The 13,134-nt window shown below is 44.4% G+C and overlaps 2 protein-coding genes across 2 annotated transcripts; one reads left to right on the top strand and one right to left on the bottom strand.

The window, feature by feature from the left end:
* Positions 1 to 382: 382 nt before the first annotated feature.
* LOC308113409 (ceramide synthase 5-like) lies at positions 383 to 7,427 on the top strand. The gene is made up of 10 exons (XM_080469685.1): positions 383 to 783; positions 1,928 to 2,030; positions 2,244 to 2,374; positions 3,946 to 4,003; positions 4,121 to 4,171; positions 4,309 to 4,401; positions 4,781 to 4,909; positions 5,121 to 5,227; positions 5,335 to 5,491; positions 6,778 to 7,427. The coding sequence occupies exons 1-10, from the start codon at positions 608 to 610 to the stop codon at positions 6,916 to 6,918; spliced, it is 1,146 nt and encodes a 381-aa protein (XP_080325811.1). The 5' UTR covers positions 383 to 607; the 3' UTR covers positions 6,919 to 7,427.
* On the bottom strand, positions 7,411 to 12,740 carry LOC308113408 (NACHT, LRR and PYD domains-containing protein 14). Its single transcript, XM_080469684.1, has 9 exons — positions 12,608 to 12,740; positions 10,966 to 12,528; positions 10,694 to 10,855; positions 10,416 to 10,589; positions 10,134 to 10,307; positions 9,829 to 10,002; positions 9,536 to 9,709; positions 9,268 to 9,435; positions 7,411 to 9,189 (listed from the first exon to the last, which is right to left on the bottom strand). Exons 1-9 carry the CDS (start codon positions 12,634 to 12,636, stop codon positions 9,120 to 9,122), a joined length of 2,688 nt encoding a protein of 895 aa, XP_080325810.1. The 5' UTR covers positions 12,637 to 12,740; the 3' UTR covers positions 7,411 to 9,119.
* Between the last annotated feature and the right edge of the window lie 394 nt (positions 12,741 to 13,134).

The raw sequence follows: 13,134 nt of genomic DNA, 5'->3' as shown, positions 1-13,134 counted from the left end.
TGTTATGGGTGTTTTGTAGACTCGTGCTGCTGTGGGTGTTTTTTTAGACTCTGTTATGGGTGTTTTGTAGACTCGTGCTGCTGTGGGTGTTTTTTTAGACTCTGTTATGGGTGTTTTGTAGACTCGTACTGCTGTGGGTGTTTTTTTAGACTCTGTTATGGGTGTTTTGTAGACTCGTGCTGCTGTGGGTGTTTTTTTAGACTCTGTTATGGGTGTTTTGTAGACTCGTACTGCTGTGGGTGTTTTTTTAGACTCTGTTATGGGTGTTTTGTAGACTCGTACTGCTGTGGGTGTTTTTTTAGACTCTGTTATGGGTGTTTTGTAGACTCGTACTGCTGTGGGTGTTTTTTTAGACTCTGTTATGGGTGCTTTGTAGACTCGTACTGCTATGGGTGTTTTCTTAGCTGTGGGTGTTTCCCGTCGAGCGGTGTAACGTGTCCGTACGGTTGACTCAGAGGAACCAGAAGTGATGCTCGCGCTGCGGGAGGAGGTGGGGGCAAAGTTTCCTCTCACTTGAACTCAAACCACCACAAACAAACCCCACAGTCGTCCGTCACGGTTTACCTTCGCGAGCGGAGTCCGAGCGCCTCCCCCACCCCGCTGCCTGATGTCTTCCTGGATCTGGGCCTGGGTTTGGAGCGACAGATTCTGGCTTCCCGAGAATGTTTCGTGGGCGGACCTGGAGCATCCGCCACCTGGAGTGGAGTACCCCCGGCTCAGGCACATACTTTACGCCCTGCCGCTGGCTGTGGGGGTTTTTCTGCTGAGGCTACTTTTCGAGAGGTAACTTTCTATCCACAGTAGTTTTTTTTTTTTTTTTTTTCCCTTTTTTTTTTTTTTTTAATTTCCGTGCGTTTTCCAGGCTCATGCTGCAACTCGTGAGGAAAGGAGGAAGAGGCAGCGTCACACACAAAACGGGAACTTGTATTAAACATGGCACTTGAAGAAGCAGGAGTGAATCTTTGTTTAAAACAAAAAAAATACACACGCTGCAAGAATCTCTTTGTGGAATTACTGGTTCGCTATCCGGCCACACGCCTCTTCTCTCTAATTATAGTCCACCTCCTTTTGAAATGGGGGTAAATGTGAGGCGTAACAATGCAATGATTGACTTTAACCGAGTTAACATTCCTGTGAGGTGATGGCACACACACACACACTCCAACTCCAACTGACTCCACTGCTTCACCTTCTCATGCAAACCCTGCAGAAAAAAATCTATCCTGTTTAACGTGGATCAGTGGATTGCAGAACAGTGTGTGATCAGGAGATTCAAACCAGTCCTACACACACACACACACACACACACACACACACACACACACACACACACACACACACACACACACACACACACACACACACACACATCCCTCCACAGCTAAATTAGGGGTTGCACAAAAGTCTGCAAACTCTGAAGAGTAGCTCCATTTAAGGGGAGAAAAAAAAAAAAGTCTTCCAGATGAAGGAGGGGTAGTTAGGCTGGAGCAGTGGTCAGCCCTACCAGATTATCTTGTGACACACATTTTGGTTTGGAGGCGTCCCTCCCCATACTCTGTCCTCCCTACTCTCACATGACAAGGCATCATGCTCTGTTTAGACTAGGTGCTACATTCCCCGGGATTCCTCCTTCCTCGGCTCGGCCTCTCCTCTAGCATCTATTGTGCTCGCCGTCCCTCCCTCTTAGACAAACACACTCGCGTATGTCAAACACAGAACTTTGTGGATAAACTGAAACGTCAACCGTTTTGCTGTCAGTGATGGAAAAGCCTGTGCTAGTTTCGGTTAAGAGTCTGCACTGTATTCCGTTAAAACATTTTGCTGTACATGCCTCAATGCTACCTTTTAATACCACGCCATCTCTGTGTCCCTACCCTCTCTCTCTCTTTTTTTTTTTTTTTTTTGCCCCTCGGGCCTGTGTATACAGGCTAGTGGCCAAACCCTGTGCCCACATACTTCAGATTCAAGCGGGAGTGCCTCGGCAAGCTCAACCCAATGCTGCTCTGGAGAGGCTCTATCGGTCCAAAACGGTACACAAGGCCCGTGTTTGTTCTGCCCTTCATTACATGTTCCTGTACGCGCTGCAGCACTGCTGTCGACGCTTCGAAGCACGCCGCCACACGGGCTTAATCATATGCTCAGTTAAATGCCTCGCGATGTCTTGAGGGGCCCACCTCGTATTTTTGTTGTGGTTGTGCAAGCTCTGGAAAATGTACGTCATCCTGTGATCTTGTCGTCCTAAGTGTCCCGACACCAGTCAACTCGAGGGACTCTCCAAACAGCTGGACTGGGATGTCCGGAAGATACAGAGATGGTTTCGCGTACGTCGCAACCAGGACAGGCCCAGTACGCTGAAAAAGTTCTGTGAGAGCTCGTAAGTACTTCCTGTCGTGTTGTTTGAATGCTGGAAGTGTCGAAAGTACACAAATTCTTCGATTAGCCCGATTTCAGACGATGGCGTTAAAAACAGAAAGTGGATTTCACGATTGGAAATGCAGTGCAGGCTCTGAGACGTCCTCTTAGAACAGGTGGTTATAGTAAAGTTAAAGGTATAGCTACTAATTTCACCTCAGGAATGAAAGGTCAAAAGGTGTAGGTTAAAAAAAAAAAAAGAACTGTATATGTGTAGTTTTATCTAAGATCACCCCACATTTCTCTTCACATGTGAATGTGTGTCAGCTTTGTGGTAGACCTGCCCTTCACTTAATGTCAGCTGGGATTATTTCCAGCTTAAGTCAGACAAACAGGTGCAGACGACAGATGAACGTGTTTCTTCTGCATCACTTTTTCTCCAGGCTTTGATGGGGAATGTGTCGCTGGTGAGTCTATCCTCACATCCGGTTGGTCTGGTTCAAGCGACCAGTTGTTCCTGTTGCAAACATCAGCTTCAACCGACGCTTTCTCTCTGTGATCTTAAATCTTTTTATCGTCTGTTTTGACGGAGGCGAACTGAACACGCACAGATTCTGTGCTGTTTGAGCCGTTTAGTTTGCAATCATGATTCATTTCACTGCAAACTGGTATGAAAACTAAAGTAACACACAGGGTTGGAGAAATGCAAAAACTAAAACATTTTAAAATATCAAGAATAATTTAATACAAAGTTTCTTTCACAAAAAAAAAAATCTATTATTTCACTAAAATTCCAAATGGCTTTAATCGTGTACAGACTTCCACCTTATAGAAGGTTGAGTAAAGGATATCTTATCACTTTGAGACTGTAAAGTTGGGGTAAATCAACTTCTTTATGTGACATTTGTAGATGTTGAACAGCATTAAATTGACCATTTGAAAAGATCTAATCTCTGTCATTATGGGATTCTCACTTCTGATTACCTCCTTACTTGAATTTATTGTGTATTTTGCACAAGTAGTGCCCCCCATGCATGTCTGAGTAAGCCGGAGTGCAGGACATGTTTGACACACCTTCTTCTCCACATCCGTCACCAACCTGGGTGTTAACATGGATCCCCAACTCGCCTTTGACACCCACCTCAAACACCTCTGCAAGACCTCCTTCTACCTCAGGAAAGTCGTCAAACGGACTGCACCCATCATTTTAGTGAATGTGTTGATCAGGTGGTCCGACTGTGAGGAAGAGATTAAAAAGAACTTTCTCGTCGAGCAGTATTAATTCTTAACCATGTGCTTTTGGACCATCGATTATTTTTGATTCTCAGTTTGAACGAAATGGAAATAAATGTGAAAGTTACTAAATATGGTCACTCCCCCTGGAAAAGGTTGATCGTTTTTGACGTTCTCACTGGAAATATCCACCCGGTGTGCTGGCTTACAACAAAATTCTTAATACAAACTTTATTCCATCAGTCAAATTAGTGGCATGTAAATTGATCTGTTGACGTTTGATGTTCCGATCACCAAAGTGCAGCTTTCAGTCTTCCTGGAGAATATCATTTTTCACCTTCTTTTTTTTTTCCACTTCAGGTGGCGATTCACATTTTACCTGGCCATTTTTGTGTACGGCGTTTCTCATTTATGGAAGGTAAGCTGAGCTGGACTCCAGTATGTTTTCTTCTGCCTTAGACCTTATTGAACACGTCACATGTTTTGATGCATTCAATGTTTTTAATCACTTGGACTGTTTGTCTGTTTTCGACAGTCACCTTGGACGTGGGACACGAGACGGTGTTGGTACAACTTCCCTTTTCAGGTGAATCTTTCACGTCGATATAATTAAAAAGCCTCATATTCAGCAGCTTGGATACACCACGGTTCAGCTTTATAATGTCGGCGATTGAAGTGTTTGCATGTTGGTTAAAGATGTTCTCGTGTCATTTCCTTTCAAAGCACCAGACTCCTGAACAGTACATCCACTACGTGGCTGAGTTGGCTTTCTATTGGTCTCTCATGTTTTCCCAGTTCATAGATATTAAACGCAAGGTAAGTTTTTGTTTTTTTGTTTGTTTTTCTTCTTCTACTGACTATTCTATTCTTCACTGATCTAGAATATAACAAAAAGCTTTGTGATGGCGTGCATTGCACAAGCAGGTGAGACGGTAACATGTTGCTGGTGTCGGACGGGTTGAAATGATTGTGTGCATAAGCAAAGCCGTTAATTATCATGTGACGCACACATGTGTGCATATCGCGTCGCATCCCAGTGTTTACACAAGCGTGTGTTGTCCCTGACAGGCCATGGGACAACACAAAGGCTCCAAAGAGTCGCCATGAGGATTCCCATTGTGTATTTGGCTTTTATGTGGTTGTAACATGAGTGTCCTGTCACCAACTCCTTCGTGTGACCCATTTCATTTCATAGGATTTCATGATCATGCTCGTCCACCACCTGGCCACCATAATCCTCATCACTTTCTCGTACGCTAACAACATGCTAAGAGCTGGCACTTTGGTCATGTGTGTGCACGACGCATCCGACATCTTCCTCGAGGTAAAGAAAACTGTGGTTCAGACCTTTTCTCTTTGGAAGTGTTTGTTCGAGGCACATTGTTGCTGAAAATATAAGTGTAACACAGCTCAACATGGCGGTGATAAGACGGTGTGCTGAGTTGCTGTTTCGTAGAATGAGCTTACACATTGCGACACAGAGATCATTCTTATTTTGTTGTAGTGAATGATTAATGCCTTATTCGTTCCTCAAGGCAGCCAAGCTGGCCAACTATGCCAAGTACCAGAGGCTATGTGACGGCCTGTTTGTGGTGTTCAGCATAAGCTTTTTCATCACTCGCCTGGTCATCTTTCCCTTCTGGTGAGACAAATCACATGGCATGTTGCGTTTCTCACTGTTGGCAGCCATTTTTACTCACCTGACAAACAAACAAGTGTTAATATACTGGTGTGTGTGTGTGTTTGTAGGATAATTTACAGCGTCCTGATTGAGAGCTGGGAGATCGTCGGGCCGTATCACTCCTGGTGGCTCTTTAACGGGCTGCTGCTGGTCCTGCAGACTCTTCACATCATCTGGTTCTACCTCATCGCTCGCATTGCTATCAAGGCCATTTTCAAGGGCAAAGTAAGTCTGGGGGTCTGTGGGTGTTTGTCGAGGGAGGTCAGTATCTGTTGGTCAAGATGTGGAGGAAAAAGAAAGGAATAACCACAACGTTAAGGACACGTTTAGACTCGCTCGTTTGAAGGACACTGCAAAATCAATAGTTACCAGAGCAGCCAGAGTTTTCCCAACTATTAATAGTGCGGTTTTGGTGAGTTTGTGTATTTTATAGCCTCAGTATTTAGTTCTTATCTGACAGTGCTGATCCTGGGGTGGTCTTCCGCTGCTGTAGTACGTCTGCATGTTGGGAATTGGTCGACTGCAAACCTAACAAGTATTTATTTTAGTCAGTGTTTTTCAGTCCGACCTCTGTCATCATCAACTTCTATCTATGGAGCATTAACTAAAAACAATGTTTCACAAAGTGAAACAAACAGATTGGATTCATTGTAATGTCATCAGGGCAGATAAGAAGGAAATTAAAAGATGCCATAACTTAAAAAGGAATTTGAGTTTTAAGGAGGGTTTTTTTTTTGGGAAGAAGGCAGAGATTGTGCCATTCTTATCTCAAGTTGTTTCCAAAGTCCTCAGCAGTTTGTGAAATACTTGTACTGCAACAACCCTTCATATTAAAACTCACTTAAATCTCAGTTTGACCTTCAGCAGGTCGTCTTGATCGGGATAATGTCAAATAGTCTTTGGTTGTTGTCATATGACCGATTCCATTTTTCTAGAATTGAACAGGTGTACCTAATGTCGTGGCTGATGAGTGCAAGTACAGACTTTCAGACGTAGCAAATGTACTTGAATAGTAGAAATACAGAGTAAAACAAAAGACCGACTTTACTACTTAAATGAAAGTGAGTAAGTCCACGGCTACTCTGAATTGTCTTTTAGAAGAAGCAATGAGCAGTTTTAAGAGTGGAAAGAGGACAAAGTTGACATATTTGTCTCCAAATGTCAGGAGATAAACTAAAAACGTACCATAAAAATTTATCGTAATGTACAGATGCCCAACAAATCTACTGGAGTAGAGTAACTGTGTACAAATACTGTCTCTCCTCTGCAGACATACAGACTCTGGCAGTCCCAATAAGCAGCTTGACTAAAGGAAGTGCATCTACTGGAGTGCTGGCAGATATTTACAGTATATTTATGTAATGAAAATAAGTGTTTAGCTTTTGGATCCAAAGAACATGCAAAACTGATGCTCCTATCAAATGTGTTTACTGTGTTTAGTTCAAGTAGCAGAGTTTGTCAACAGCCTGATCCTGATTTGGGTGTTGTTGTTTTTGTTTTTTCCCCTCCAGGTGTCGAAAGACGACCGCAGTGACATCGAGAGCAGCTCAGATGAGGAGAGTTACTCCACCGGCGGCAAAAACTCCAATCAGACCTTAAACAAGGACAGCAATCACACCAGCAACCTTAACGGAGCAACTCATGACCACTGAGAGCCATGAAGGGACATTTTCTCCCAGTGGGGCGGGAGGCTCGTCGGAAAGGAAAGCGGACGTGGATGAAGGGGAAGTGAACGTGGCGTACAGACTTGGCAAAAATCTCAGAGTCAAGTTTACAGTGTGAAGTTTACACTTGCGTTTAGCCCACAGAAGTAGATGGAAAAGTGTGTGTGTGTGTGTGTGTGTGTGTGTGTGTGTGTGTGTGTGTGTGTGTGTGTGTGTGTGTGTGTGTGTGTGTGTGTGTGTGTGTGTGTGTGTGTGTGTGTGTGTGTGTGTGTGTGTGGACTATAAAGAAATGCGTATCTGCCTGTTTTGTAGCTGCATAATTAATGTAAATAAAGTCTACATGAAAATGAGTAATATATATTTTCATGCTGTGATACAAAAAAAAACGAATTTCTAAAACTGAATGTGCTGTTTTCTCTTCCATGAGCGCATCCAAATGACAAAGAAACAGCCCAAAGATTTTTTTTTCTTTTTTTTATTAAAAGTATTTGGGGACAAACATGTGGTAATTTGTATTTTATCCAGCTCAAGGGTCAAACAGAGACGATCACTCACAGCCCTACTTTTGATTTGACTTTACTGCCGAGTGTCGCACTCATACTAGTTAGTGAGGTGAGACCGGACCACTGACCATCCTGATAAACATATGACCAATCGAGAGGGACCTCAGAGCAGGTGAGGGGACAGAAGATGGTGTTTGAATCTTAAGTGAGAAAGACAAAAAGGGGAAAACGAGCTTCAGTCGCTCAGATTTCATGTTAGTTTGTCAGTATTCATAGCCACAGGCCTGGTGCTGCATTTTCAATAATTAGCCATGTGTGTAATCAGTATTTTATTTATTCTTGTGTCTAAAAAAAAAAAAATACTTTCAAAACTTTATAAGCTGAAGTGAGTTAATATTATTAAGGCTCCAGAATTTGGGCTCCTTGAAGCTGTAGTGTGAAACTGATTACGTTCACTCAGTCTGCAAGGAGAGTGACGCGTTCAAAGCATTTAGCTCCCTAAATATTGGAGTGGATATACGAGAGCAGCTTACCGAGGAGAGGATCGTGGTACAAGAGCGAATGAGGCCGCCGTCCTGTCACCTGGGCTTCAGAGAGCGGCGGCATGTATTTATTACTGTTTATCACACGGAGTTTGATCTCAGAACATGAGTCAGCACCAGGTTTGTCCACTGCCTTAGTAACCAAGCATACATAGATATTAAAGCAGATTAAGAAGTCAACAGTGGTGATTACATTGTTTTCAGTAGTAGGGAAAGCAGCATTTCATGCAAGCAATGACAATAGTGCAATAAGGTAAAGTTATATTTGAAATTGAGAATTCCAAGTTTTTACAAGACATTAAAGTGAAACCTATTTATTGAAGCCCCGAATAGAAAACCGGAAGAGTTTGAATGTGGTGTTATTTGACGCAAACCTAACAAATTGATGCGTTCAACTTCTATACTGCTTTGTCCAGCTCATCAACTGATCTCAGATGTCGCTGGGAGAAGGGAGGCGACACCCTGGTTGCCAGTCCAACTCAGGGCAAACAGAGACAAACGCTCAAGTACCTGAAGAAGATTCAGGGAGAACATGCAAAGTCCCCCCCCCCCCCCCCCCCCCCCAGCCTCAGACTCGCATCAGGAATATCATGTTAAATAAGAGTGTTAACCACTATACTAATGTAATGTCATCCAAGTAAATTACAGTGTGATAAAGTAAATGCAATGCAGTGAACACAATTTTTTTTTTAAAGCCTGAGTACAAAATGTGATTTCTTTGAATGCTGTGTGATGTTATTCAAGTCCTAATAAATCATTATTACAGTAAATGCTTTGATACAATTGTAAAATTAAAAGGCTTGCATCTTAAGAAACAACAATACAGTCACCTTTTGGTCAATAAACTGTCTTAAACCAAAACAACACATACATACATACATACATACTTCTCACAGTATTGCTCCTGGATCACAATGATAATGTCACATGGTTCAAGTGTGGCTGGGTGCCTTTTGATGGGGAGTTTACATGAGCTGGTACTCCCAAAAACATGTTTGAATGTGTGAGAGAGAGAGAGAGAGTGTTTACTGTGTTTACACTGCGACCTGTTCAGAGGGTAACCTCCCTTCATCCAGTCAGCCACAACGTGGCTCTGAATTGGACATAGCAGCATAGAAGACGGCTGTGACGCTCTCCGACTTCTTCAGTATCTTATCTTGTCGCACGCCTCCATCATTTCGAAGACGTCCTCACTGAAGTCGTTGTACTTCAGGCTGAAAGAGTTGGGCGACAAGAAACAGGCTGTTAGGCGGAAGCTGTTTTCGAAGTGAAGCAAAAAGGGTGGCGCTCACTTCATTTCCAGCATGTTGGGGCTGTCCTGCATGACTTGGACCAGCGCGGGGACAGAAGCGTCGGTCAGTGAGTTGTTCCTCAGCTCCACACTCTTCAGCGTTCCACTGGCTCTTATTGCGGCACACAAGTCTTCAACACAGGCGTCCGTCAAACCCGTCATTTCAACACTATCAAAAAATACAACGACAAAAAAAATACACCTCAGCCAAGCCTTTCCACTAAAACTAATATAATATACAATTGTGATGAAACACGTTCTCAGCTCACTCCAGCTCTTCCAGCAGGCAGCCCGGATGTAAAAGAGCATCCCACAGATGCTTCACCCCTCCGTTCCCCACTTTATTCAGTCCAACAGTCAGAGACTTGAGTCCACACGTCCCACTTCTCAGCACTGAGCCCAGTTCCTTAAAGACCGGCACGGTTAACTTGCATCGTCTCAAGCTACAACATGAAAAACACACAATAATAACTGTTATCCAAATTTTAAAAAAAGTAAACCTCAGAGAAATATGATGAGTTATCATAGAGGATAAACTGCTGCTGATACAGGTGATTTTTACCCAAGTTTTTCCACCGGACAGCCAGGTCGACCGAGGGCCTGGCAAAGCTGCAGCGCCCCCTCCTGTCCCACATCGTTCACTGACAGATCCAGCTCGGACAGACGGCAGTGCTCTGACATCAAGGCCTCCCTCACGTGAGGGCACGAGACACCCGAGACCTCGTTATCGAAGACACTGAGGTAAGAGATCAGCAGAGAGCGAATAAAGTTCGACACCCCTGCTTCACACTCTCAGTCCTCAAAATCCCTTTGATTTATGTCAAACACAAACTCACATGCCACCAGTTCTTTCAAACTAAATCTTACTTGAGACTTTGTAGTTTGCAATGTTGGTGTTTCAGGGATTCGAACAGAATCTCCACCCCGCGGTCACCAATGTGATTTTGTGTCAGATTGACTTTCCTCAGCGGGGATTGAACCGAACACACAGCTGCTGATAAAGCCTTCATGGACGCTGCGCTCAAGTTGCAGCGTTGTACCCTTAAATTTAAAAGATCAGGTTAGTTATTCAGAGTTCACAGCCAATGATTTGAACAGAAACATGTAAAGTATGACAATACAGAGGAGAGAAGAAAAAAAAGTAGATACTGGAGCTCCTCCAGTTTGCAGGCAGGACCATGCAGAGCTCTGCACAGTTTGCTGAAGCCTTCATCCCCGAGCTCGTTGAAGAAGATTTGCAGCACACGCAGCTTGGACATGTTTGAGCTCAGCGCAGAGGCCAAATCCTCGCAACTCGCCTCCGTCAGTCTGCACCCTCGAAGACTGAAGTCAAGATAAGGTGAGTGGAGGGAGGAATTAAAAAACCAAACAAAAAAAACAAACAAACACACCCTCTTCAAATACAATGATAACTTGGTTCTTCATACTTTAATTTGTGCAGTTTGCAGTCTTTCAGTCCGGAGCACAGGATCTTCAACTTCTCATCACCGAGTTGAGAATTAGAGAGGTCGAGCTCTCGGGTGAATCCTCTGCTGAGGGCTGAGGCCAGATGTGAAACAGCTCCAGCACTCAGTGAGCTGCTTGACAAGCTGGACGACACAAACAAAACAATCTTACCCATGATCAATACTAAACGCGTCAAGATTATGTCTTTTTTTTTTTTTTTTTTTTTTAAATGCGTTTTCTAAAGTCGACTCACTTTATGACATGTGAATGACTCATTGCTGGAGCCAGGACCTGTGCAGGCTCTTCACTCAAATTCCGAGTGTTGTACAGATTCAACGTCTCCATCTCACCAAGACATGTGACGACATAATTCAGAGCTACAGTGTCCTGAAGGCTCAGGCCACCGTAGCTGATGGCTGTTCGGGCCGAGGAGGTGATAATCTCCTTCACCAAGCTGTCATTCTGAGCTTGATGAAGCAGATGGAAACATCTGTGGTGCTCATCTTTGTGAAATCCTTGCAGCGTGGCCTTTAGGTCGCTTTCAAACCAGCTTTTGAACTCCTCGATCTGCTCAGAGTTGAACTCCCCCAGCAGGATTTCCAGTGGCCTGCGCTGAAGTGGCTGTGAAAGTCCCGACAAGAAGAAATCTAGAAACTTTGAACCTCTTCTGTGCTCCGCCAGCCTTTTCTCCAGGCCATCATAGGCAGACTTGTCCAAAAGCAAACAGATCGCCAAGATAAACTCTTGAATGAGTCGAGTGTGGAAGGAGAGGACGCATCCGTCTGATTCCAAAAATTCATCAACCGAGGTGACAAACTGTTGAAGACCAAAGGAAGCCATTTGCTCTTTGGCAGAACCTGAACACGCGCCCAGAGAGCAACGAGACGCCATCTTGCCCAGCGCCAAGACGAGCTCCCTGTTGGACGCCTCACCTAGTGAGAGCGTAGGAAGCAGGTGGACCAGGATTTCTACAAAGAGCTGAGTCAACGTTTCCGGAAGCTCCGCTCCAGAATCAAGCACAGACTTGTAAACAGAACAAACTGTCCAACAAAATCTTGGAGAGGTAGAGAAGTCATAAAACCCCACCGTTCGCTCCATATGAGCGAGGGCTTTCTTGGCCGTAGCAGGATCCGTAAAGAAGCCGTTGAAGTAAGCCTCCCTCTGGGGCTTCAGAAACCCTAAAACCTCCACCACCCGGGAACCACTGAGAAACTCCAGAGACTCAGTCGGCCTTGTTGCCACCACAAAGGCAGCTCCTTTCATCAGTGATCCATGAAGAAGGCTGGCCACTAGACAGGACACCGAGGCTTCCTGGCTCGGGTCAGAACACAGGATGTGGACGGACGGGTCCAGACTGTGTTTGTACTCACTGAGACCATCAAACAGGAACAACACACCCTCGGGCTCCTGCAGCAGTGATTGGATAGACGCTGCTGGAGTGTGACTGTGATGGTGCTGGATCAAAGTGTCCAAGGAGAACACTCCCTGGAGGGAACTTAACTCACTGAACTGGAAACAGAACACGTGCGAAAAGCTTTGCAGTCGTTGTCCTTTGGCCCAGTCAACAACCATGTTCTTCAAGGCAGTGGTTTTACCAGATCCTTCTGCACCTACGAGGACAACAGCTCTGTTCTCACCAGCCAGAGCGGTGTGGATGGCTTCATCAACTGAGGACCAGTCATCCTCTGTCCCCTGAGCTCCAGCTATGTACTTATTACTGCTGATCACACTGACAGGCAGCGCTCCACCAACAACTGTTGATTTCCCCTTTGACCTCAGGATATGAGCCAGCACAGCCGCTTTGTCCATGGTGCTTCTGGGAGTACACAGATTAAAATACACAGTTAACAGGAAAAACACATGCAACACACATATGGAGTGGATAATGCAGTTACCTTGGCCGCAGTGCTGCTGGACAATCCATCAGAACAACACACGAACAAGTGGGGAGGACTTAAGATCAGAGCACATGGACGGACTGCAGAGTTTTGTGCAACGCTGCATTCACGCCCAAATGCACTTTTCACTGGCACCCATCAGGAAGTGAAAGGGAATTTAACCCTGAAGTGTGTCTTGCAGGCGACAGAGGGCGCAAAAGTCCAGGGAAAAGAGATCAGACCATTCGAAGGGTAAAGATCTACAGTTATAAAGTGTGTGTACCTTTCGTCTCTGCATTTAGCAGCACGATACCATTGTGATTGGTGCACATAACTACTTAACCAGCGGTAACCCAGTAATTCCAACTGAGACCAACAGGAGTGGAAATCTGAAAACAGGTCAAAAATAAGCAAAGCAAAATTTCAGCACTTTTTGGACCCTGAATCAAAAATATTGGAGATTTGACTAAAACTGTTGTTTTTTTTGTTTTTTTTATCATCCGTGTGTTGTTTTTCAACTGAAAATGTTCAAAATGAATAGTGTT

The sequence above is a fragment of the Lipophrys pholis genome (genome assembly GCF_963383615.2).
Source record: "Lipophrys pholis genome assembly, chromosome: 8".
NCBI lineage: Eukaryota > Metazoa > Chordata > Actinopteri > Blenniiformes > Blenniidae > Lipophrys > Lipophrys pholis.
The sequence above is the reverse complement of the archived record's forward strand: the minus strand, read 5'-3'. Positions and strand labels throughout refer to the sequence as shown.

Bases quoted from the DNA above. Each gene is read 5' to 3' on its own strand.
- LOC308113408 (XM_080469684.1), bottom strand. From the start codon at position 12,636: ATGGATTGTCCAGCAGCACTGCGGCCAAG. The intron at 10,856-10,965 runs GTGAGTCGACTT...TGTGTCGTCCAG, and splicing joins AGTCATTCACATGTCATAAA to CTTGTCAAGCAGCTCACTGA. The intron at 10,308-10,415 runs GTATCTACTTTT...TTTAAATTTAAG, and splicing joins TGCAAACTGGAGGAGCTCCA to GGTACAACGCTGCAACTTGA.
- LOC308113409 (XM_080469685.1), top strand. From the start codon at position 608: ATGTCTTCCTGGATCTGGGCCTGGGTTTGGAGCGACAGATTCTGGCTT. The intron at 2,375-3,945 runs GTAAGTACTTCC...TTTCCACTTCAG, and splicing joins AAAAAGTTCTGTGAGAGCTC to GTGGCGATTCACATTTTACC. The intron at 5,492-6,777 runs GTAAGTCTGGGG...TTTCCCCTCCAG, and splicing joins AGGCCATTTTCAAGGGCAAA to GTGTCGAAAGACGACCGCAG.